We start from the raw sequence: 27,388 nt of genomic DNA on the forward strand, positions 1-27,388 counted from the left end.
TACCCACAAAATCTGGACGTCAATGGACCTCAAAATAGAAGTGTGAGTGAGAAACCGGAGCCATGGTGTAAAATATATTGGGTCTTCCATGTGGACAGTCTTAGGCATCAAGGTGAGAATCTTAAATTTTAACCTGGCCAGTAACAGCAGGGAGGAAAACTACTTCATTTGACGGCACAAGTGACGCACGGCCAGCCGCCTGCAGTTTGCTCTTATTGCATTGTGTACCACAAGAAGCAATGGCATCAAACGAAGACAGAACAGTAACAGTAAAAAGTTAAGACATTTTCAAAGACCAGATGAGGAGTTAGAAGACACAGACTGTTTGGAATGAGTACGAATATGACGAGAGCAAAAAGGTCATAATCAATCCAAACGCATAACAAGTCATCCCAAATGAGCTTGGTTGAAAAGAGGAACACAAGAAGAAACAAAACAATTGTTTTAAATGAAGTGTTACGCCATCCCTGTGTAGCAAGAGCGATGACGAGTACAACGCCAAATAGAAGTTTAACCAGGGTGGAGGGCATGTCACTAATTAAAATCTTCAAGTAAACTATTCACAGAATGCCTTAACGAAGGTAAAGGAATACAATCAACCAAGCTATTCAGAAACAGATGATCAATTCTAAGGTGTTATGCAGTAGGTTTGAAATAGGAGGGGTTGCTTAAAGTAAAGCAGTAGTACAAGAAAGGCACACCACCACTAGATATTTATTAAGGCATCTCATTTACCTTTGTGGACATTTGTATCATTATCCGAGTATAATATATCAAACGATGTGGTAAAATTGGATAATTATACCTTTTAGAGAGCTTGCGTAGTTATCAGGGTACAGTATATCAATAGACACAGCAAGAGCAGATACCCATAGCGGAGTCAGAGATGGAAATGGTACATTCGATGAGAAGCGAGATAAAAGGTCTGCAATTTCAGAGCAGTGAGCAACACAGTTTCAGCTTTCATGGAGCTTGCGTGTGAAGGGACCTACTGAGTTTATATGACCTCATAGTATAAGTAGTAGCTAATATGTATATACGTTCTCTCCTAAAGAAATATATTTTCGTCAAGTTAAAATGTAACTTATACTTTAATAAGCATGTCTGCGGGACAAATATCTTTATAGGTGTACGCATGTTCTTAGGAAATGCTACTTCTGAGCGCATAGAGTAGAGTCTGACATGAAAACAAAACAGGAAAGACTAACTGTACCACATTTGACTATGTACATTAAATAGGGAAACATGGAAGCACCTTGCCTAGTTTCAAGACTTGTAAAACATCGAGAGGTTGATTCAACTCTGGACTCCCGCTTATATACAGTGTGTCAGCTTTGATGGCCATTCAAGTTTTTTTTTTTTTATCCAACACATGACTAATAGAAACATAGAATCAATTTGACTGGAGAGTGGGTATAGTAAGGGGATGACAATTATATGGTGGCTAGAAAATGTGAGACATTAGTTACAGATCAGGATTATAGATCAGCAGCTATCAATAGAGATTTTTCTTTCCACAAAAGTGATCCAAGTGACATCACAGACAGATAAACGTCTGTGATGTCACTCTAAAACACTTCCAATATGTACATAAAAAAACCTGACATACTGCTACCATCCTGAAGCTCTCGCACTACCATTCCATGGAGCTAATCCTTTTCTGCCACCCCATCTACGTTAGATAGTCTAGCCCACAAAAAGCAACAAATTCCTAGCATCCTGCCACCACCACCTTACAAAACCAATGGCAGACATCGGGCTACTTCCAGACACCCACATTCTCCGCCACCCCCCAAATCACAGCTGTGAACGTTAAGCTGAGTAGAAAAGGTCTCCCTGTCAGGTCCACTGCACTCACACACACAAGTTATAATTCTTTATCAGACAGAGGTGGGTATTTTTGGTACATAAGTCAACATAACATGGAAACGTGAACAAACATCTAAAGGGTTTTTCATCAGGACGCATACAATACGCAATCTTTTCTGTCATCAGTTATTTTTAAAATAAAATGGTAACTTAAAGCACAGCATCCTTGCAAGATATTGGTGGTGGGGTGTGGAGGGGTTTGTGTGTGGGTGTTGTGTGTTTTGTGTGTGCACATGCGCACACACTTGCAGGGCACCATCATTCTTTTCAAAGGCATAATTTCTAGGGATTTTACAACTGACCCAGGAAGACAACAGTCATAATCTATAATATGCTTGACAGATAAGAACTTTGCTCTTTATTTCTTGCACCTGGTGACAATAGCTGATGACGGCAGCAGATCGTTCACAATCACCACTTTTTATTCTCGGTGTCATCATACAATCTCACAGAGTAAAATATTTCAACACTGTACAGTGTCACAAGATTTGACCCAGATGTTGCACTAGTGGCGGTAGACGTGCTATGTTTTGAATTGCATCTACTCTGAAATTATATGTTATTGTCACACATAGGTCATGGATATTCTCATTTATTGTATTACAACCTGGCAAAGGCACCAGGGAATACACAGACTTAGTGAAATAATTATGAGGAAGTTAATGCAACTGAATCTGCAACAGTGATCATTCATCTCAATAAAGAGCAATCTGGACTGAACTATCCAGTTAACACAAACCCCCAGGATATAGATGGCGAAAGTACAGCACATAGGGCTTTGGTATTACCCTTTCATTATAGTGATCAATAATGAAGAACTTTTATTTTTTATAATTATAAATAATTGTATTAGGACATACATTGCAAGATGAGCTTCAGTACAGGTGGCAAAATAATCAATACGAAAATAAGCTAAAACAAGTCTAGTCTTTAAAACAATTATCTATAAATAAATATGTTTTACATTCCTCACAACAATGGATATACAAAAACAGAAATAAGTACAGTCTATAAAGGCACTGAAAATTCAATGCCATAATACTGCTGGTCTGTTACTGCAGTTATTATTAAAGTAAACAGAGGGTGGAAACAAAAACATTGTTTTGGTGCAATAACTAAACCTCAGTACATAAATGAGTGTGTGTACATGTAGGACCTTCCATCTTCCTTTCACCAAAACATGGATACAAAACAGGGGAGACCTGCCTGTTGCTTTGCACACGCGACTTTGCAGTTGGTGATGTGCCTTTTGTCTAGTCCACACTACTCAACAGTAACCTTCTCCCCACTTATCCTGCTCCTTCCTCAAATCTTCAGTTTCACTCCCATCACTCAAAAGAATCTTCTAATATTTTGTACGTTCGCCGCCGGAACCATCCTGTCAGATAAGAATCACAGACACGGACTGGTCTTGCATCCCTTCTTCGCGTACGTATCCCTTTACTGTGCGTTACCACTCTTTAATGGCGATGCCCTAATAGTGACACCTCCCCCTCTGCAACAGATCCGGTAGTGAACTTGGATCCTTGCTTGAGTTACTCTTCTCTTGCCACTGGCTTCATCTCTCTTCACATGAGCCACCTAAAACACTTTTCCTTTCCCATCTCCTTCATCCTCCTACTCACCCTCGCAGCATCACCCAGAGAAAAAATCACGTTGTCTATCTACATTAGTGCCAATTTGCTTTGCCAAAAGACTCGTAATTATCTCTTCGCCTTTTTATTGCTATAATTCCAGCCCTGTGCGATAGCACAGCACCTTAGTGGTCATTTCTGCGGTCTTCTGAAGGTCTGTAGACTCAGTATCTCTCATAAGAGAGGTCTGTGAATGTCGGCCACGGATGCACCTCTTGGCTGGTAGTAACAGGAGCTGCAGGGGCTTACTCGGGTGTTCCTGTCAAGTATTTAAATCTTGTACAGGAGGGAGCAATTTACCTTACAAAAAAATGATCTCTAACCATCACTTAATGGTCCACACCCACCTGTGCATTGTTCAACACTCTGGACGATGAAAACAGAAGTACACGTTTTTTAACCTTGAAAAGCTGATTAGTTGTACGTGGAAATATTTGCACATTTTTGGTCTTGTGACATAGAGCATACCTTTTCAACAGAAAGAACTACAGCGCACGGCCACAACCATCAGCAAATGTGTTCATGGTGCACCGAGGAGCCAGTGGGTGACGTGAGCATTTCTGAATGTATGGCCAGAATAGTGATGGCATTTAAACTGTTCAGCAACAAGAGCGCTTTTCTTGTTCTTTAGATATTAAAGTTGCACATCAGCCAGGCAACTTCTTGCTATGACGCCGATTGACAAAGAGGTGTTCGGAGCACTGTGCCTTCCGGCGAGCTATTACAAGCCCATAGGAAAGGGATACACGTGCTGTGCAGCTAAATGAACATAGAGAAAGCTATTACATCTCTGCAGTGCCTGCACACAGTGCCTAAGCTTCCACTTCTACTGTGACACAGGTATGATGGTGGGAGCGTTGCAGGAATACCTCACCGGTTTTGGCGGTTGTTGGCACCACTAAATGCTCATCTATTCCATTTTCTTCGATGTGGTTGCTGGTTGTTGTCGCTGCTGCCTCTTCTGAGCTTTGCTGGACCGATTGCCTCGGACTCTCCAGCTCTGGTTCCGTACGCTCCTCTTCGGGTTAGAATGGGGGAGAAAAAGCGGTTCTTATTAAGAGATAAAATAACACGCCTTTGTAATATCATATCAACGTTTTCTGCAAAGCATGGCCAATAATCCCACACTGACATAGCGGGGGAACATCAGGCTATTTTTCATCTGAACATCAATAGATTCACTTTGTGTTAGCGCAAAATGTACAAGGATACACGTTTATGCGATTTGTTACATCAGACGGGGACGCATTAAGGCGTATTTGTAGACATCCTCCACCATTTATAACCATGTTGTAAGCAGCTTATTTGTATTGTTTGATAGGTGCAATCAGTATTTTTTATTTTATGACAGCAAATGTTCATTTTGTTTTATACCAACAATAGGTGAATTAGTGCTTGTGCAGTCAGTGCGACGAACATACCAGGAAAGAATTGTGGCATTATGGCAAAGCCAGCTCGATAGGTCAGTTAAGGGGTTTAGAGACATGCCACCTTCACTGCAAGTGTATTCTGGGTGAAGTGACACAAATCCAATAGGCAACATAAAGACGGGTAACAGAGCAATCACGCAAAAGAAGCAGGTGGTCAGCTCCGGGTGAGAAGTGTTGGCGCTTTGGAGAGGGAGTGCATAGTGTGTAATATAAAATGGGAGTGGTGGTGGTGCATAAAAGTCATGGAAGCGAGACACCGGGCACACGGCAATGAAAGGTCGTACCCGATTCTCTGTAGGAGTGCTCTCCAGCAACAGCCGTAGTCTCTTCAAGTATTCTCTCTGCAGAGACAAAGCAACAATGTTACTGTGTGCTGTTTTCAACAATAAAAAGGCTCCTAATAACCCCAAATAATGTTTGGTAGAGGCTTACTCACCAACAAGAGCAGCTGACGTTGTGATGTTCACACTTTCAGTAAGGTCCATACATGAAGGGCAGTAAGGAGGAATTAACTATTGCCTAAAACATTGTAAGTTACCTGTCGGCTTTCCTGCCCACTTACTATTACAGAGGGCTAGAAGTGCTACGGTCCACAGTACCATTTGTCCTTATTACGGGTGGATAAGGTTTATAGATGAAGATAAACAGAACTTTCCTCCGACTGTGGATGTGATGTGCATGCAAAGAGGACAGGTGGCCTCCACAAGTGGCACACAGCACCGCTTTCTGGGGAGCCTGAGACCGTGCAGAGCGGCAGAGACTTCCATGTATGGCACTTCTCCAATGTGTGTGTGGGACTGCGCAGAGCACAGGCTGCTGTCATGAGTGCCACACCAGTCTCTGCTCCAGTGCGTGGGCCCACAGAGCCAAAGCTCCTTCCATGAATGGCACAACAAACCTTGCTCCACTGTGCAGTAACTACAGGCAGAGGCTGCCCTTCTTGGTAGCACACAGCGTGTGTGTGAGTAAACGAGGCAGAGGCTATTTCATTGCAGGCCTGCACCCAGTTGATGAAACTGTGTTGTATGGAAACAAGTACACCATCATCCCTCCTGTGATAACCACAAATAAACTCCATTTCTGTCTGGGACCCCTAATTCGTTTTATACTTATACCACTGCTTTTGTGACATTTGCTGGTATGTGAACTTCACCCACCATCAAAATACAGTAACACGCTCCAACCACACACAGAGAGGAAAGTATGTGTGCACACTTCCCAATTAGGCCAGCATCCTCGGAAGGATGTGCGCATATAACCCTTGCGATTGAAGGGCGCAAGGCTCAGTCAGGTTTGGGAATCGACTTCGAGCTAACCACTTTACTGTCATTCAATTTACAATATCATTTTGGCTCAGGACCAGGTAAGTAGTGTTTTTAAAGGCTCAACTGAACATAATTAAGTATGAATGTGTGCTTTGGTATTCATATAACATGAATCTATAAACAGGGAGCAAAGGAGCTTTGTATGCTAATGTGGCTAATGACGATTTTAAGTTCTATACATCAAGAGGGCGTTTAAACATTTTTTCATATTAACAAGTATATTCTCATCACATTTCATAAGTTTACAATTTTAGGCACAGGGGAAAAAAAGTGGCTTGGCCATAGACGATGACTGTCAGTCAAGTGCTTTCGCTGGGACACAGTCACCACAAAGCCCTGGACTGGCTCACCTCCTTCCTCTCTGAAAGAACCCAAAGAGTTTGCCTCCCTTCTTTCCAGTCTACAGCCACCAAGATCATCTGTGGGGTCCCCCAAGGATCCTCTCTCAGCCCCACCCTCTTCAACGTCTACATGGCTCCTCTCGCCAACATCCTCCGCCCACAAGGCATCACCATCATTTCATACGCTGACGACACCCAGCTCATCATCTCCCTCACTAGGAACCCAGCCACTATCAAGATTAACCTGCACCCCGGACTCCTTGACATCACCGGCTAGATATCAGCAAACCACCTCAAAATGAACTCAGACAAAACAGAGATCATCATCTTCGGCCCCAACAAGGTAGCATGGAACGACTCTTGGTGGCCCACCACCCTCGGACCTCCCCCAACACCGACCACCCACGCACACAACCTTGGCATCATACTGGACTCGTCTCTCTCCATGATCCAGCAAATCAATGCCATATAATCCTCCTGCTTCAACGCCCTTCACATGCTACGCAAGACTTTCAAATGGATCCCTTTAGAAACAAGAAGAACGGTCACCCACGCCCTCATAAGCAGCAGACTGAACTATGGCAACGCCCTCTATGCAGGGACCACAGCCAAGCTTCAAAGAAAACTCCAGCGAATCCAGAACGCAGCCGCACATCTCATCCTCAACCTCCCTCGCCACAAACACATCTCCACCCACCTCAGATCCCTACACTGGCTGCCCATCAACAAAAGGACAATTTTCAAAATCCTGGTCCATGCTCACAAAGCCCTCCACGACACTGGACCGGCCTACCTCAACGAACGAGTCAACTTCCACATACCAACTCGACAGCTCTGCTCTGCAGACCTCGCTACAGTCCCCTACAGTCCCCTGCATCAAACGCACCACCTCCAGCGGCCGATCCTTCTCCCACCTTGCCGCCAAGACCTGGAACTCTCTCCTGCCCTTCAGAAAGCCCCCTAAACATGGCTTTGAGCAGTAATCGCCCCTCCCCCCCAGCCCCTTGAGACCCTACCGGGTGAGTAGTGCACTTAAGAAATTATTTGATTGATTGGACAAAAACCCAGGACTTGAAGTTGGTAGTTAAGAAATTAAACTACATCCTCTACCCATGTCCGAAAGGAGCAACAGTTCATTGAGTAAATGTCAACAGTAAAAATATTTACAGAACACTTCCCAGACTCTGCTGAAATACTTACAGCACTCGCTGCATTTTAAACCACTTTTTAGACAACATTTCTTGGACGGTATGCCTCACGACCCTCTTCATTTTTTCGCTTCGTTGCCAATATATTTAATCTCACATCGGTGGATTATTTCGCCCCAGATATTTAGCTCGCTTGCTAAATTTCAAGCATCAATACTGGGAGTGTGGGGGTCGTGGGCGGTTTTGGGGGGGGGTCGGGTGTGTGTTGAATTAATAGTTTTGTCATTTGTATCCGGCCTCCGTTGTCTGGATGACCGAGCCTAAATCCATAGAGTGGGGCCTCTGGATTTCAACATAGTGCAGGAAAGGGGAGCAGTGTTGTGACATCGTTCATAGGTATCAGAAATGTGTTCTGTGCTTTCACCAGTATCACATCTGAGGTGAACACTTCCCACGAACAAAGTGGGGGCATGTGCTGCAGATGCCATATACCATCCACAGGAGAATATCATTTTGTCTGGTGTGTCTTTTGCAATTTACAGTTGGGAAATCAAAAGTTCATTTTGATGCGTTTTGCCCCATCAGGTTTTTGGATAGGTCAAACCATTTTTTGATACTTTTAGCCTTTTTGGCAATGTGATCACACCCTCTTCAGCTTCCATTTACCTTCAGTTTCAAATGTTTTTTTTCTCTTTCCTGCCTGGCTTCATGACAGGGCATTGTGGCCTGGTTCTTGGTTAGCAAAGGTGTGCTATTGCTGCTGACAAACCCCTTTTTACATTTTGGATAGATGACCATCGTGATGTCTTCACACACCTTCACGCCACTCTACAGGATGGGGCTCATCCTTCAGCGATTGGCTCACATATGTTGACCTCCGAGTCTAGCTGATTCCATCTTCTCGTTTGCACTGATGGTTTTCTGGGTGTTTCAGATAATGCCCTCAGTGTCTTCTTCCCCTTCCACGTGGTCTACAGGTTTCTGATTGTTTACAAATTCAGTTTTCAAGGATGAGGAAGACAGATGGGAAGGGAAAGCCCTTATTTCATGGTTGGTGGTAGTCATTGCTTGAGCTCTAGTTGTCCTCTTTTCAGCCCTGATCGCCCACTCTACCTCTCCTTTTTTGGGATCGTCCATATGGTTGGGTACAGCAGAGGTGGCTTGGTAGTTCAGGATATGTGCTACCAGGGGTTCATTTGTATAGTAGACAGGAAGGTGAAGAACCATGCCCAGGGATCAGAGGGATGCATTTTAAGATTTTTTTTTTTTTTTTTTTTAGAGTTTTAGCTTTAGTCTAGGTAAACACTATCTCAGTAATTAGGATAACATCTGTTTGTAAGAACTGGGACAAGTAGGATTGGGACTCAGAATAATGCAAATAAACGACCAAAGAAAATGTCCACCATGAGAATTCCAGAACACAAATGGGTTACCAGATGCCAAAAGTGCCACAAGTACATAAAACAATAGAAATGTGCTCGTCAAACACTTACGAGTTAAAACAAATAACTTGACTGCATTTGCGAACACTGAATTTGTGCCCCTACATATTTGATACATATTACTAAAACAATTTATTTATAATTTTAATCCATCCAGACACACATTCCCTATTCATACAAAACACCAGCTCTACCTTCTACTTGCTCCTAACAGAACCCTTTCTCTCACCACCAAACATATAGTCAGCCTTCCATCATATCATCCACCAACATCCTCCTCCTCTTTTTACCAAAAACACACAATCAGAAATCCTTACACCCCACTCCTCCACACATACTACCTCTTCTAGCGATCAAACCTAACACAAATGTGCATCACTCTTGCCCATCCCTTCACATACACTCTTTTCCAAAACACATCACCACCCCCTTTACCATTCAACTTCCACTCATCAACAGTACTTTAAATACAAATCATTCTCAGAAAACCACTACATCAATTTCTCCTCTCACTACTTCACAAAAACAAAACATAACACACACAAGCACATCAAAATCTCACACATACATTCATAATACATTGTTATAAATTAGAAACATATGCCCATTACCACCCTCATGACTACACAAATAATACAAATTCTAAACCATCTTTACTACCAAATTTTCAATTTTCTGCAACACTTACCACAAATACACGAACACAAACACTCTTATTCATCTATCTCTCATCCATTTAAAAATTTAGAGCCTTAAAATATGACCCGCAGGCTTTACCACCAATACAACGTCCACCCTAAACAGGCGCAAACAAAATAAACACGCCACCCTTCACAACTTCGCATCTCCATGTCTATTACACTAGGCTACTCTACAAAAAGAGCACAGCTCACCATCTACTCATAAACCATCTCCACCACTGACGCATGCAGACCCAACAAAATGTCTAAGCCTGCTGGATGAAGAATACAATATAGAAAAACAGCACTATTGCGGCCCGCATACAGGTAATACCAGCACTAACGACACACCTGCGGCAAATTCTAAATATACTGTTTACTCTTTTTTGAATACTTAGAAACACAATTAACATCCTACACAGATCTAGACACAATAAATTCTGTTAAAAAACTGAGTGGCCACAGGAAGCTCTTGATTTCTTAATACCACCAAGAACAATAAAACAGGATAAAATAAACCAAGCACCTTGGAGAAATAGAGGCCTAAAAAAGATAAAACAACAAATCGGAAGGCTGCAATGAACCTGGCTCAAACAAACAGCAATCAAGACAAACTTCACCTACGCAAACGTAACAGAATATACAAATCAACAATCAAAAAGCTAAAAAAAAATACTATTAAGACAGAATTCAAAATGCTAAATGTGCAAATAATTATACAAAATTCTCAATGCATTTTGTAAACATAAATGCATGGAAGTAACTCCTTCCATTAGTCAAGTATTCACAACAAACTGGCAAACCATTACACAACCAAAACAGACAATCTGGAATCCTATTTAAAACAAAAGGAAAACCACCAGCACCAACCCAGTTCCAAAAATCCCCTTCAAGAGCAGGGTAACCCAGCCTCTGCATTCCTTCAAACAAATATCACAAAGTGAATGTATGGATCTAGTCAAAGGAAGCAGGCCTTGTGGCTGCTCTTCTGACCCTTTCCCCCCCAAATTTTCGAGAACACTCTTATCTACCTCAGCTGCCACACCAGTAATAAGAATCATCAATAATTCTTTAACTGTGGGAATCTTTCCAGAAAACCGAAAAAAAGGCATACATATGCCCACTAGTAAAGAAAACAAACCTGGACCCGCACGACCCCAACCACTACAGATCAATTACAAATAGACCATACCTGAGCAAACTGATAGAAAGAGCAGCATTCACCCAGCTGTCATAATTTATTGAAGATAACTCCATACATTCAGACCACCAAAGTGGATTCCGCCCAGGAAGAGGGGCACAATCTGCCTTCGTTGGCATCTGGGATGACCTTAAAAATACAGTAGACCAGAATGGTGTTGCTGGACTACTTCTCTTGGACCTCTCAGTTGCCTTGACACAGTTGACCATGACACCCTAATACAAAGACTCTACAAAACCAGCATAAAGGGGACTGCTCTCACCTGGATCACATCCTACATTCAAACAGAACAAATGTCAACCATACTCCCCCTTTCTCATCCAAACCATACTTCACAAAAGCAGGGGTACCACAACGCTCTATCATCTCACCCATGCTTTTCAACATCTACATGAAATCCATACTTGCAAAGACCAATGAATCTCAGCTCACAAGCTACAACTATGCAGATGACACAAAAATATTCCTTAAACTGAAAAGCCCCAAAGACAGTAGAAGCTCAAAAACCTTCCGTTGCTTCAGAGCAGTTGATCAGTGAATGGCATGGAGCCATCTAAAACTGAATGCTTCCAAAGTTGTCTGATTAGGTAATTATGGGTCTCTGTTTTATTTATCTATCACAATATGTAAATAGTATAATAAGCATTTTATATGCAAGTGCTTCATTGTTGAAATATTGAGGAAAACATTTAAAAAGTTATAAAAACACTCAAATTAGCTTCAAGTTCAGCAACACTTAAAAGTCTAAGTTTAAACAATACAACTTTAAATCTCAAAATATATTAACTTTCTTACACATATGTATACCCTTTGTATGTAGTCATGTATCTATATATGTATTACTTTACTACTACTGCAGAAAAAAGAAAGAACTTTCACTCGCTCTAATGCACTACTTTGTCTCACCCTATCCTGCTCTCAATATAAACTCTACCTCTACCTCCACTCTCTGACTCATCCCAAACCTCATTCTAACACTATGATCTCCAAAATAACCCTTTCTATATTCTTTCCTCCTCTATCCCTCCTGGATAACCCCAAACCTCAGTTTCCTATTATGATCTCCATAACAACCTTCTTCCCTCATGTATCCCTCTTTTGACTCACCCCAAACTACATTTTACTACTATATTCTCCCTAATCCTTTTGTACAGACTCTTCCCTCCCCCTTCTCTCCATTTTACTCATCCCAAACCTCATCTTATTACTATGATCTCCCAAATAACACTTTCTAAACTCTTCCCTCTTCTATCCCTCTATTATCCTATTCAATCCAACTAACAGACTCACATGCCTACTTCTCAAATTAACTTCTATTTCCCTATACTAATTCACCACTAACCCTTTTAGGTATCCGGAGTGGCATGCTACTCGCCGAAAAGCATTTCAACGCCTCGTCAAGGGTAGTAAGCATTATATAAATACAATTAGAATACTGTCACTTCACAACAAAAAACACATAAAAAAAACAAACAAAAAAAAACCACACAGACAGCCTGGTACTAGCTCTCTCTTCAAAAGAAAGTTAAAACGTTACTTTCAGAATTCTGTCTCAAAACCTCCGTTCAAGCCATCACAGTCTTGCACCTGCGCTCCTTGGTCATCCACACCCCGTACTAGCACACCTTAAGGGTATCGCACACGCCACAGCAAGTCTCATCCAGGGCTGGAAGAAATATGATCACATCACTCTCATCCTCGTGGAATTTGATTGACTCCCCTTGGCAGCCAACACCATCTTCAAAACAAGCTGCAACATTTATAAAGCTGTCATGTCCTGCACCCTTGTGTATCTTACAGACAAGCTCACCATCTCTGGTGGCTCTCAGTACTAGGGCTGGGTTGAGGAACGGTTCTGGCCAAAATGCTCAAACCAGCTCAGCTACCTTCCTCTCCTTGTGCAGCCTATCTCTTTGTATCCATCTATTCTCTGTTTCCTTTTCTCTTCACCCTTGCTGATAATTTTCTTTCTCTCCTTTCCCTCTTCCTCACTCTTTCTGTTGGAGCCTCCCCGTGCTTGCTGCAATTAACCTGGATGAGCGGGGGTAAGTGACAGAGGCACAAGAGGCAGTCCTAGGCTTTCAAACCCAGCCTCTGAAGGTTCAGCTTACAGGAGAAATACCCAGTGAGTAAAAGGCCTGCCCAAGCCTTGTTCAGCACACCCGCAGACAAGCAACCATCAGACTGGAAACTAAGAATAATCAAAAAAGGCCATCCAAGACAGTAGGCCTTATGCAGATATCTACCCAGAATCTGAAACAGCATCCCTCCAGCCATCTGAGTCACCCAACGTTTCTCTAGTTTAGGATATAGTGGAGGCTCTCGTCTTTAAAGAACACTAGATCACAATATAGTATCAAAGCAAGAACCAGCCATCTCTTCTATCATTTGTTGATTCTATGCTTTCCTTTGACCTTGTACAGTACTGCGCTGCCTTTTTGATGTGGTTGTGCTATACAAATACCACTGACATACATACAAATGAATAAATACATTGGAAAAATAGTGGGCCTGATTCAAAACCTGTTCTGTATGGCTAACTTCAACACGTGGATTTTGATCTAGATGATGGCATTTGCAGATATACTACTTACCCCTTGTGGTAAAATTTTCTTATACAACTTTAGACTTAGCTCTGGTATGTGGGTGGCCTGCAAAAGTAGGTCAATGCCTCCAAGCTTGCAGATTTGTGAGTATTCATGCACCACTCGCAGATATTTTGCTGCCCAGTGAATACAAACCTACTCCTCAAGCACGGGAGAAGTGTGGCTCAATGGTTAGAGTGGCAGACCCGGATGCAGAAATCTGGCCCGGGACCAGGGTTCAATTCCCGCCTCGGCGGGTCTTGGGCTCAATTTCCTCAGACCTGATAATTCTTGCATCGGTGCCTAATCTAATTCATGGGTCCCACTCTAACTCTGGGCAATAGCTTGCTTAATCTCCACAACGGCCCAAACAGCGCTGGGATGCCTGGCTTCACCTTGGAGGTTGCCCAGGAGTGGGCACCTCACAGGGAAAAGCCAGGAGGGGTTCCACAGCGGTATGCGTACAGCGCCTTGAGACCCTAACGGGTGAGTAGTGCGCTATACAAGTACGAAGTTTACAGTTTTACAGTGCCTTTCGACAGTATCAATAGGGAGGGAATGCCCCCGACATGAACTGGAGAACAAAAGCGGGGTTTATAAACAAAGAACTGCACAGAAATGTTAAATATGCTAGTGCGCACAAGTTCTATTTCTAAATGCAGTAATTTTCTACTGGTGGAAATTTCACATGTGCAAATGTTTCAAGCATGAGACCGTTTGGAACGGTACAAAAATCAAAGATTATATGAGTAATACCAGAATTCTTTGAGAAATCATTAAAAGTCTACTTGACCACAACAACGGAATACGTGTAAGGAAGGAGATCATTGACTTTCACCTTCTCTTTATCAATGGAGTCCAAAGACATTTAGATTGCTAATCACGCAGCCTAGAAAATATTTTACAACACACAGGATAAGGCAGCTTCTGTCTAGTCACAATTTTTTAGTCAACCTTCTAATGTGCTACTCATTGAACACCATTAGAGGTCAGCTTAAACCTTTGTACTTCTGTCACATTCAAAATAATGAAGGAGTAGTTCTCAGGGCATCGATTTTAAGTGATTCTACCTCATTATTTACTGGGTGCAGTTTTACCTTTCTATCTGAATTCCAGCTTTAGACTTGGCAATACCATGGTGATTTCACGATTCCCATTATAAAGTGTGAATCCTACAATATTTTAGTTTTTCACCATACAAACATTGCCCAGCTTCGCTCTTGTGGTCTATTTGACTTCACTCGAAACTCCTTGATGAAAAACATCTGTTATTCAATTGTTACCCATCTGTATTTCCATATTTTTCTCAAATGGTAGAAACTTACTTGAAAACATTTTTCACAGAAATCAGGGATAAATAACTGTTCATATGACAACATACATTTTAGCAAACTGGCAGGCTAATGACATCTTCCCAATTCTCACTCCAACTCAGAAACTCCAAACTCATTATCACAGTTTTTTTGTTTTTTTTAAACAATTCTCACCTCTTCAAAGACAGTTAGGTGACACGTAGTTACGTTTTTATAGGCATTAGGACCTGGAGTACTATCTTAAAAAAGAGCTTGGCTTCTTCTTCCAAACATATTGGCATTAAATAAAAAGTAGAAGACCACAAACACATGGTATACTTCATTTTATAAAGGTCAGGATGGCTGAATGAATAGTGAATAAAAGAAAAGAGGACCTCTTCATGCAGATGACTTTTTTTTTTCTATCAGAAGTGGATTATCAGCTTGTACCACCAGTGGATGTCATTCATAAACTTCCCAAATAATATGAGTTTAGCATCATAATGAAAATGTACAATTATTATAGACTGAAATGTATATAAATAGCCTTTTGTTTCATGCATTTTGATAAACAACACAGTTTAAGTGTTTTGGGATGAACTTTGTGTTTAAGTAGGAGAAGTGCTTTCCTTTACATTCCTTTCTGGGTCAACACTTGTTGAGATCTAAATTCTCACTATTACTGAACGTTAATATTCTCTAAAGAAGTATTAGTAAAGTCAATATGGCTTGTCTACGAATCAGCTATTGGGTTTGCCAATGTGTTGTAGCCATGTTGTAAACCAGCGTGGCTGCTGTTCAGCACAACTAAAATATAGTGGCGCAGAGCAGAGTGGCATGGAGTCGAGTGTTATAGAATGCAGTTTTTGTAGGGTGGAGTGGCAAAGAGTGGAGTGTTGTGGAGGAAGTAAAGCATTGTGGAGTGGTAGGGCATAGATGTGAGTGGAGTAGAGTGGCATGGAGTAGAGTGCTGTGGAGTTGCATACAATGGAGTACATTATTGTATAGTGGTGTGGACTGGTGTATAGTGGAGTAGCGGAGTTGAAGAGTGGAGTAGACTGCTGTAGTCTATCATAAAGAAGAGTTGCGAAGAATGGTGTGCAGTGTTATACAGTGGAGTGTCGTAGAATGGTATAGTGTAGAGTGGAGTGACAGAGTGGAGGATAGTGTTGTACTGTGGATGGGCAAAGAGTAGAGTAGACTGGAGTAGCATAGAGTGGAGGGGCATAATGTAGAGTGGAGGGTTAGAGACTAGGGCAGAGAGGAGAGCAGAGGGAATTGGAGGGGCTGGAAGTGGGGTAGAGTGGAGTGGCATAGCATAGCATAGAGTGGGGTAAAGTGCCAGAGTAGAGTTGAGTAAAGTGTTGTGGAGGGTTGTAGAGTGGAGGTAGAGATGAGGGGCATAATGTAGAGTGGAGTGGCGTGTCGTAGAGGGTAATAGAGTGAAGGGTCAGAGTGTAATAGACAGGAGTGGTGGAGTGTAATGTCTTACAGTGGAGTCAAGTGAACTGTCATGTCATCAAGCAGAGTGGCAAAGAGTGGAGTGTTGTAGAGTGGAGTGGTGTAGAGTGGAGGCACATAGCCTGAAGTATGGATAGTGTAGTAGTGCACTGCTTTTTCAGACAACACATTTTCAATTAAAATGGCCATTACATTTGCACAAACATACAGTTGTACTGCTGAAACTATACAACAACCAATGTGTGGAAATGTCATCACCTATAATTTTGCTTTTAGCACACTTTGGAATTGCACAAAAATGTGCTTCATTTTTGCTTTTCTGACATATCTGAACACGTCATTTACAGATGTCTAAATATTGTTGTGTGCTAGAAAAGAGGTATTCCTTCAGCGACACAAGCCACATAAATCGTATCCTTTGAAGTCAAGCAACGAAAAGTAAACACCAAAATCCCTCAGAAAACTGAGGTTCATATTCAACCTCTGTATTTGAAAGGACAGCCTGTTCACAGAAAGCAAGCACCCGTGGAACAATACAAGGCGCAATGGTTAACAGGCTATGCTCCATGGGAGGAACTAACTCAAGCTAAAGCAAATGAAGCAAACAAACAGAAAGCAAGCAATTGTGAGTTGCAAAACAGAAAGTCAATGGTAAGTAATGGGTGAAATGCATTCCCAGACAAATGTTAGCAAACCAGACATCTGCACTAGCTGGTAGGCTTCAAACTAATGAGTAGATCATGTAGAATGGTAGACATATTTAGCTTGGCTCCTTCCCTGATCTCACAGAGCATATATACTTAGGTGAGATCTCCACCGGTGAGGTAGAATGCACATGCTAAGAATAATGCTTGATTTTATAAAATGTTAAATCGTGGTCTAAGTATCAAATTTGACTATTTTTGCAACTCATGAAAAGGCGATAGAAGAATGTTCAGCTAGTAATCCTGGATGTTATTTAATAATACTAGGACAAAGCCTTTGCTGGAAAAAAGATTCTAACATCACATGAGCTGTAAATGTTCAAAGGTCATAGTAAATCTTTTACTCCAAAATTGACCATTTGTAAAAACTCAACAGGGTAGTAAATGGGCTAAGATTAAAAGGAGCAAAGCCATTTGAATTAGCAAGATTATGAGGAGTATAACATTACACCAAAATAGTTATAATTTCCCTATAAGGCATTTACATACCACTATCAATTGAGAGGTGTTGTGGGAAAGGTATGCGAGTCTTAGGGATAATGTATGTAGATATGAGCTTTGTTGTCAAAATTCATAAAGATTTTTATTATAGTCTTTAATGGATGCTAAAGAAAGGTAAGACATTCTAAGATGTTAAGTACCCTGACGCTGAGCTTTAAGCAGGTCTAGGATATATGCCTCTCACATTCATATCTGTAGATATGAATTACAGGTAAGAATATTTTCTAACTATATTGGGGAAAACATTTATTTTTTCAACTAATTTAAAGACTGTATTACAATGGCATCACTGCTATTGAGAATGGACATATATTTGCCTTGAGTGTGATTGGGACTCTGCAGACTTAGAATGCCTCTTACTGATCAATCAGAAGTATATTGGAATGTAATTTTACAGATGTTAATATCTAACAAAAACAACCCAAGCTCAAGCAATATAGGGTAAAAAATTATTCTGTTAAAAAAGTGGATAGATCATGATTCATCATCAAAATCACTGCTGGTGGAGAAACATCTAAGATAGAGTTGGAAAAAACATGCATCATGTGAAACAAAGATAGTGACCCTGTTAAAACTGGAACCGCTGCTTCCCCTCTTTAAGCTGTCGGGATAACAGGATGAATGTTACACTGACTGAAATGAAACAACCTCGTCAATTGTAGCAGCAATAAACATATTTCATGAGTGCCAACAGGCGTGGGATACATGGTCTTGAAGAATCTCAAAACAGAGACCAAATAATGTATTGTGGAAGTATGACTTTTTCTAAGAGCAACTGCCACGTTTTGATTAAACACAATTATTAGCCTTTCAATATTGGTTGTGAATGATATCTGCAGTTTACATCTATTATTTCTACGATGTAAATAATACAGTGGGATTTTTACACTAAAAACTCATTTTTTTATTTGTTATCGAATGTTCAAATCCCAAAAGGGCCCATAAAACAACAAGCTTCCTTAATACATAAACTTAGTCTTTAATTTTCGAAATTGAACATTGTTACCAAAATTTAAAAGGATAGACGTTTTAATTGCCCCACTGATGCTGTCAAGACCCATAAAATGACCCAAACGTTCAACATTGAGCAGTTTATTGCATGCTCATGTGAATTCTGAAGGCTTTTGCATTTATCTGTATTGTTTAAATAAATGTAAATATGAATGTGAGTTGTTTCATACAAAAAATACAAATGTAATTCTTAATATTTCACCCTTGTGTCAGAACTCCTTTAGTGGATTATGAAGAGTTAATAAAGTACAGCCAAATTTTCTCCCTAGGTGGCAATAACATCAGTGCTTTAAATGAAATTACATTTAAAGCAGTGGACAGTGTGAAAACTCAATTCCACAATGCATCTTGACAAATAAAGAAAAGCAAAGCATATCAACCACTCAGACCCCTCGTGATTCTACTACTATCACAAAATAATTTATTCAGAATAGAGATTTATTTTGAGAGGGCTTTGCAGGCCATCACTCACGCACAGACTAAAATGTAAGCCTTTTATGTGGGCAAATATTGTCAGATGCATACACGTGCTTTCCTCTTACCCAAGCTCCTTTAGTAAATTGTTTGATGCTATAATCGGTCTAAGGTGCTATTACTATCTCAAATTATAATCCGTATCTTTACATCAGGAAATTCAACTTGATATAATTTACATTTAAGCATTTCTTCTAAAACCTGGGTTAACTGGATATTACGATTTATTGCTGCAGTCAAGTCACAATAATAGGTAGTGCAGAAAGGAGGAGTTAGATCTTCAAGTAACACCTCAACACTATGTAGCTGTACCCATCCCAGTCTGTCTGAAGAACCCAACCACTGGTAACCTGCTTCACCATTCCATGACCTGGCAACTCTACCAGCCTCCTCAGTTGTCCCCATTCCTTCCTCCACAACCTCCCACACTGTAGTGCCATCCTGTGACCTCTCCTTCCTTCCTTATTGGGTTCTACTGTCTGATTAACTGCTTCACCTTCGCTGTTGTACAGCTTTTCAACAGGTCCTTGTACTCTCCCTTCCCCTCTGCCGGTATTGACTCTTTACAGGAGTCCTCTATGATTCAGAGTTTTCTGTGGTTAGAATTGGGTTATACAAATACCACACTTCCTCACGTGATGTGGAATATTTGTATCCCTTGGTGATTCAATGGGGGCACAACTGATGACCTCTCACCACAGTAAATAGCTTTAATAATATGTTTTGTAATATTTCTTTTTAATATTCTTTTTGCAATTTGCATTATAAAATAAGCACAATAGCACCTGTTCAAACACAGTAACAATGAAATACATGACTATTAGTGACCATACACCCAAAACCCAAAAAGGTACCAGATCATTTTGCTGGCACACTGTAGATTAATAAAAGTCCAGAATGTCAGAGATGTAAACTGCTGACACTGCTCTCTAGAGGTCCCTCTCAGGATTATTTACTTTTGAAGCTGATTTGCAAGATGCTTGCATAAAATTAAGATTCAGACATTGATAGGACTGAGACAAGTTAGAACAGTTAAGTCAGCTGATCTTAGACACCCCTCTTTCCCTTGCTCTTAGTAAGCGGACAGTAAAATGCACAGAGCAGTGCAGCATTCCAGTGAAATATTGAACTGATACTTCTATGTAGTGAAATTATATTAGTGTAACGGAAATAAAAATGAAACTCCGATTTTTGCAATGATATGAGGCAACATGACAGGGGGGCTTCATTTTTACTTGAACTTCAATGGTATTGTGTATTTTTTGCTGCCCTTGCAAGCTTTTCTCCGGTACTCAAATGCCCCTCCTTGTTGTACGGAGTGGCGGGGCAGTCTGAGAATGTTTGCAGAAGTAAGCCTTGTTTAATGAGGCCTAGGTCAGACAGAAATGTCAACTCACTCATGTCAGGTGTACGTAGCTCAGTCAATGAGGTTTTATCTTTGTTTGATTGGGGTAGTGCTGGGTGTCTACAAAGTAAAAACCCAACTGGATAAACTATTCACAAACCACACATGAAAACATAAAATCTATGTTTGTGGGCGATGGTGGCAAGTCTCTTATGCAGTACAGATGAAGATCAAATTCTAATTTGTTAACTACTGGTGAAGCTTGCGCATTGGTCATGCAGGCAAAAGAGTAAGTACAAAGTAGAGTCTATGTGATGTGGTGATATATCCAACTAAGACTTTACTAAAAGTATCTAGAACCACATCAGTTTCTTAGATAAATAATGGAATTGTAGACACCTTACAGCATTATCTCTGAACAGATACTACAAAATAATTTAAGCTTGTATAAAATCTTCTGTTGGAATATCATTATCACATCAATTAAGTGGAAATAGGGTCCGTGTCACAAATTGCTGTGCAGCCAAGTCAAATTAGTCCATGGCAGCATGTCACAACTCTGTAACCAAGCAAGTCTACCAAGCAATAAGGCTGATATGATGTGCAGGCAAGCAATCGCAAGCCAACAGAAAGCGTGTAGGTGTGATAAAGGAAGCAGTGGTTTTAAATTGAAGCGTAGACACATGGTGCAGAGGCTTTCACTCGATCCAATTCAAACTGATATCAGTTATAACAAGCAGTGTATATTCTTCCTAGTAATTCTTGCTTTTAATTTTTATTTTTTTCTTCCAACAATTCTTACATAACACATTCTCAGATAAATTGTGCTGCAAGCATTATGCCTGCTCACTTCTCATAAGATTATTGCGTAAGCAGTGAGGCATTGTTTTGATCCAGTCACACATGTATGCCATTTCATATACTGAGCATTCATAAATTACCCGAAACTGCAGTCTATAAAACAGAATAGCTCAGTTTGATTATGAGCCTCAGAAGGTTGTCTGGAGCTCAATGGCGTATCTATAATGTACTAGCTAATACCCACTCCCGAGGCAAGTTGTTCTTGGTAGTACGCAAAAGCAGGCAAGAGGAATGAAAGAAAACTTAACTGTTTCTTGATCCGGTATAGCTTGATGTGTAGATATCCTTGGGCAATTGAGAATGATTCCTCCGTCTCGAGGCCATGGGCTGGACACTTGTAGGGCGCCATTTGGAACGCTGGCCCTTCTGGGATCCGGCATGTCGAAGTTTCCTTACCTTTCCTGTCACAATTTGTTTTTTGTGAGACACAGGACACAGAAACGTGGTCCATAGATCTGAACGTTTATTTTTTAGCTAGGCTCCACTACAACAATGCTTGTAGTTGGCTCTAGTTTTAAGCCTACTTACAATGAAAGACGCTCTAAGATGCCACAGCTATTGCAGTCTTCTCATCTTCACCTGAATCACAATCGTCCACAAGAAGCAATATGTGCTCCTCTTTGGGATAAACAGTCTTTCCTTGCCATGCACTAAGCTAAGAATATTTTTAACTGTGAGGAACAAAGTGTTAAATTACTGGATAGTGAAGAACACGAGACTAAGCAGAGCAAGGCACATCCAAAGTTGGTGAGTCAGTCAGTTCAGGGACTCTAGTGAAAGGAAACGAAGGGGGTATTGACAAAAGAAAAACATGTCTCAAGAACTGAAGAGCAAAATGCAAACGTGTGCCAGGCCACAAGGATGCACTGAATGAGTGAACTGGAGCAGAGGAGGCGTCAGAAACAGCTGTAGAAGAACTAGTAAGTTAACATGGGTGAAAGACTGGGAAGGGACGAGAGAAGTGTGTCCCGTAAATATCAAAGCTATCGATACCACGGATATGTTAAGAAAATAAACTCTTTCCTTGCCTCCTCTGGACAACTAATAAGTAGCACTGTTGCCTATAGATCCAGGGCAAAGCGGAAGACATCAACACCCTCAATTTAAAATAACGCTTGGACATCTATTGCAAGTTGTGCTTCCTAAGCATAAAAAAAATGAACAAGCAGTGGCAAAGTCAATTGTTGTCACCTTTTGGGTTTGCTAATGCAGACCTTTTGACTTTCCCAATGCTTTTTGCAAATGCTTTTCTACATCAAAGACAACAATGCATGTTTACCTCATGCTACCCAGTGTGACGAGGTATAGGTACACATGGGTCACCACACATGTAGGCTCATATGGCATAATGCGTCTGCCATTTTGGAAATCAAAACTCATTAATAAAATGTACATTAAAGTGCCTTTTAATAGTTTTAATAATGAAGAGGCCCGGCAGCAAATTACAGCTGCTGAGCTCTCAAAAAACTAAGTTATTAAAAAAAAAAAAAAAGAATGGTAGTGTTGAGGGAGCAAGGGAGGAGCAGGTAGAAAGAGTACCACACGCCGGAGCAGAAGCTGCAGAGCAACAGAAAGAAATGTGGAAATAACAGAGGAGCTTAGATGATAGTATTAGGAGTTGAAAAAGAAAAACAGAGTAGTGGGGGAAGTAAAGGGCAAACTAGAAGTGATGGGGCGAGCCACATGGGGAGCCTGGAGTGCGAGAATTTGGGGAGGAAAGCAGCACATGAGGGAGAGCAAGAAAACACATCCTCTCCCATGGATTGATCAAAGAAAGAAAAACGTAGTTCCTTAAATGTGAACAACATAAGGATACAAGTCATCCATTCCAGGGACGTTATAGAAACTATGCTACAGCGGAGCGATGAACACAAGAAGAGGAAGGAAAGCAATTGAATAAGAAGCAAATGCCAGTCACAAAAAAGCCAACCAATGGGAAGCAATGGCTGACCCAAAGCCCACTCGAGGTATAGTTACTGTCCACAAAAAAAAGCAAAAAAGCTGTCTGCAGTCTACACATAAAAAGTGAAAGTTAGAATGCTTAGATTAACCACTTTTTCTTTTGCTCACTGTATCACTACAGAGAGGGATATAACTTAATGCAATATAGACTTTGACCAGCATCAATTTAATCCCAATTTAATCCCATTTAATCCCAAACTGCACATCAAAAGCATATTCTGACTGATTTTCATGTGTACAAATTATCACCTATATTGAATATCTACATTTATTAATGGCTCCCTTTGAATGGTGAATCCTTCCAATTTATTTAACTTAAGGTAGATCAACCATTTGCTCAAAGAAAATGCACTGGTTGACCCTACCAAATGTAAAATCTATCACTAAATCAAATCTATTACTATTAAAACTATTAGGCCTGTAGCTCAAGGAGTTTGTGTCTCTAATATGATTTTATCCGAGCTGTAACACAGCATTACTTATGCTAGGTACACTCGACCTAGGGAGACGCCAGCACCCACATCTATTCTACGTTATTGTGTATGATTGTGTAACAACTGCAGTGCTCAAGGTAGGGAGTAAACGGATTGCCTTCTTCCAAAATAAAAATAAATAAAAATCATTGTTTGCCTTCGAGACATGCTCCCATCAAGCACCAATCAATTGCAGAGATTCATAGAGATTGTGTTTATTGGTGTTATTTAACGTCTTTATACAATCCCTACATCAACATTTAAAGGTCATGGAGTTTCACTATCATGCTATGTGGGTGTCTCCCAAGAAGTACAACCTTTCCTTTTCAGTGGCAGTTAGGCTGCATGTACCTCGAATGTATGTCAGCTAGGCACATAACTTCCCTCAAAGCGGTAATTAGGCACAACAATCTTTTCTGTCTATTGATTACATCACATGCCCCCATAATTTATTTTTCACCTTTTTATTTTCCACTCGGAGATTGCATTAATTTAGCTTCCTTTGTAAAGCTTTTTTTGCTGCAATGCATCTTCCTCTTTGCTGTGTGCCAAGTCTCGCTTTCTTACAGAAGGCATTTTTGAATATTCAGGTTTTTTTATTACAACACACACAGACAAGGATGATCCAGACAGTTGCAGTGCACTTAACTGAACTGACTTACTTGTGCCACAAGTTGGGATGCAGAGATTCCACAACACGTTCCTCCGACATAGTTAGGTAATTAAATCAATATCCTAATGTTTACCGAATGCTGGCTAAATGTATTCACGATCCAATAAACATGTGCTTACTGATTAGTTTTCACTCAATGCTCTTCCAATAGGATGTGCCCAAATATTCTGTCTGCCTTATCTCCCATTATATGAGTTTTTGTTCCAATTACCACACTTGGGTGCCCACCAATAAAACTTATTTTTCAGTTTAAGATCGATAGCATTTTCCTTGTCCTGATGGTGCACATCGTCAAATACCAGAAAAAAGGTTATTACTGGGTATTAAATAGTAATTGTTCCTACCTCACAATCTGAACGTCTTGGAACTCTTTTTTTTATTTTTTTTATTTTACTAATTGTGTTACAAGTGTCCCAATATTTCCCTGTCCTGATGAGACCTTGTTAAATGTTTGCAATGGCTGAAATGTCATCAACAAAATGACAATCAGAACTGGTCTTTGAGGCTCATTTGTTTTTCTTAGCTGTTATTGCTGAATTTTATTTACCAAAACGTTACTGTTTAGACCACAGTAGCTTGATTTTTTATACACGTGTATAGTCACAGCTTCTGCTTTTCCGTATGATTACTGGTGAAACTGAGCACCCTTTTCTTGTGCCTTTTTAGGGTCGAGCCTGCGTTGCATGCGCTCACGCATGCGTATCGCAGCGAGACGCTTTTGTATTTAGAAAAGGGCTCGGAGCCCTGTCAACTTCACGTCAGTGTTTTTTATTGGTTTGTGGGCTTGCCTAATAAAATCTGCTTGCTTTCATTAGTCGGAGGCAAGCATACGTCATGCCTTTTCCGGTGGCTAGCCCTCCTCGAGCGCAGCGACATAGTACAGAAAAGATGCGAGGTTCGCTGTTTTCCATCGGGCTCGTGGACTTCTTTTTCTCTAATGTACGAGCGCGATCTCGCTTGGCAGAAGTCAAGCGCTTTACATAGTTAATTTCACTTTTTCGGGTTGTGGACATAAATGCACTTTTGCCTGATAGGTGAAATGTCGGGTTAAGAGTTTACAACGCGATCAGCTCTAACATGAGCAAACGCGAGACCCGTTGCATTGTAAATGCTTGTTTGATTTTATGATCATTTGAACTAATGATTATTGCAAGTAAATTACGTTTTGCATACACAGTGACAAGGCCAATGATTCCTTGGGCTACATATACAAGTAAGTGTTCATAGTAATTTACTTGCTGCACATCTTTAAATTCTCATAATTGTAGGAGTCCTTAGTGAACTACAGGGAGTGCAGAATTATTAGGCAAGTTGTATTTTTGAGGATTAATTTTATTATTGAACAACAACCATGTTCTCAATGAACCCAAAAAACTCATTAATATCAAAGCTGAATATTTTTGGAAGTAGTTTTTAGTTTGTTTTTAGTTTTAGCTATGTTAGGGGGATATCTGTGTGTGCAGGTGACTATTACTGTGCATAATTATTAGGCAACTTAACAAAAAAAAATATATACCCATTTCAATTATTTATTATTACCAGTGAAACCAATATAACATCTCAACATTCACAAATATACATGTCTGACATTCAAAAACAAAACAAAAACAAATCAGTGACCAATATAGCCACCTTTCTTTGCAAGGACACTCAAAAGCCTGCCATCCATGGATTCGGTCAGTGTTTTGATCTGTTCACCATCAACATTGCGTGCAGCAGCAACCACAGCCTCCCAGACACTGTTCAGAGAGGTGTACTGTTTTCCCTCCTTGTAAATCTCACATTTGATGATGGACCACAGGTTCTCAATGGGGTTCAGATCAGGTGAACAAGGAGGCCATGTCATTAGATTTCCTTCTTTTATACCCTTTCTTGCCAGCCACGCTGTGGAGTACTTGGACGCGTGTGATGGAGCATTGTCCTGCATGAAAATCATGTTTTTCTTGAAGGATGCAGACTTCTTCCTGTACTACTGCTTGAAGAAGGTGTCTACCAGGAACTGGCAGTAGGACTGGGAGTTGAGCTTGACTCCATCCTCAACCCGAAAAGGCCCCACAAGCTCATCTTTGATGATACCAGCCCAAACCAGTACTCCACCTCCACCTTGCTGGCGTCTGAGTCGGACTGGAGCTCTCTGCCCTTTACCAATCCAGCAATGGGCCCATCCATCTGGCCCATCAAGACTCACTCTCATTTCATCAGTCCATAAAACCTTAGAAAATCAGTCTTGAGATATTTCTTGGCCCAGTCTTGACGTTTCAGCTTGTGTGTCTTGTTCAGTGGTGGTCGTCTTTCAGCCTTTCTTACATTGGCCATGTCTCTGAGTATTGCACACCTTGTGCTTTTGGGCACTCCAGTGATGTTGCAGCTCTGAAATATGGCCAAACTGGTGGCAAGTGGCATCGTGGCAGCTGCACGCTTGACTTTTCTCAGTTCATGGGCAGTTATTTTGCGCCTTGGTTTTTCCACACGCTTCTTGCGACCCTGTTGACTATTTTGAATGAAACGCTTGATTGTTCGATGATCACGCTTCAGAAGCTTTGCAATTTTAAGAGTGCTGCATCCCTCTGCAAGATATCTCACTATTTTTGACTTTTCTGAGCCTGTCAAGTCCTTCTTTTGACCCATTTTGCCAAAGGAAAGGAAGTTGCCTAATAATTATGCACACCTGATATAGGGTGGTGATGTCATTAGACCACACCCCTTCTCATTACAGAGATGCACATCACCTAATATGCTTAATTGGTAGTAGGCTTTCGAGCCTATACAGCTTGGAGTAAGACAACATGCATAAAGAGGATGATGTGGTCAAAATACTAATTTGCCTAATAATTCTGCACTCCCTGTATTGTTCTACGTTATAGCATCACCAACGAACACTGGCCTTTTACCAGTGTACAATAGAGTCCCAGCGCTGGGGCTTGATAAGCTACCATCACTTTTGCACAATGGTATAGCTTCACCTAGATGCGCTGT

At 40.9% G+C, this 27,388-nt stretch overlaps 1 protein-coding gene across 12 annotated transcripts in view; it reads right to left on the reverse strand.

Annotated features, from left to right (window-relative positions):
* Window positions 1-27,388, reverse strand: part of ENPP2 (ectonucleotide pyrophosphatase/phosphodiesterase 2) — a 636,665-nt gene that overhangs the window by 68,592 nt on the left and 540,685 nt on the right. For 4 of the 12 annotated variants that reach the window (XM_069220665.1, XM_069220661.1, XM_069220663.1 and 1 more), the window contains exons 20-21: window positions 5,218-5,274; window positions 4,378-4,521 (exon numbers count right to left, since the gene is read on the reverse strand). The exons of 4 other annotated variants lie outside the window; for them this stretch is intronic. In XM_069220665.1, coding sequence (XP_069076766.1) covers window positions 4,378-4,521; window positions 5,218-5,274 — 201 coding nt within the window. Of the gene's footprint in view, window positions 1-4,377; window positions 4,522-5,217; window positions 5,275-21,552; window positions 21,706-27,388 lie in introns of all 12 variants that reach the window. 4 more of the 12 variants (XM_069220659.1, XM_069220658.1, XM_069220671.1 and 1 more) reach the window with 2 other exon arrangements.

The sequence above is a fragment of the Pleurodeles waltl genome, chromosome 2_2 (assembly GCF_031143425.1).
Source record: "Pleurodeles waltl isolate 20211129_DDA chromosome 2_2, aPleWal1.hap1.20221129, whole genome shotgun sequence".
Lineage (NCBI taxonomy): Eukaryota > Metazoa > Chordata > Amphibia > Caudata > Salamandridae > Pleurodeles > Pleurodeles waltl.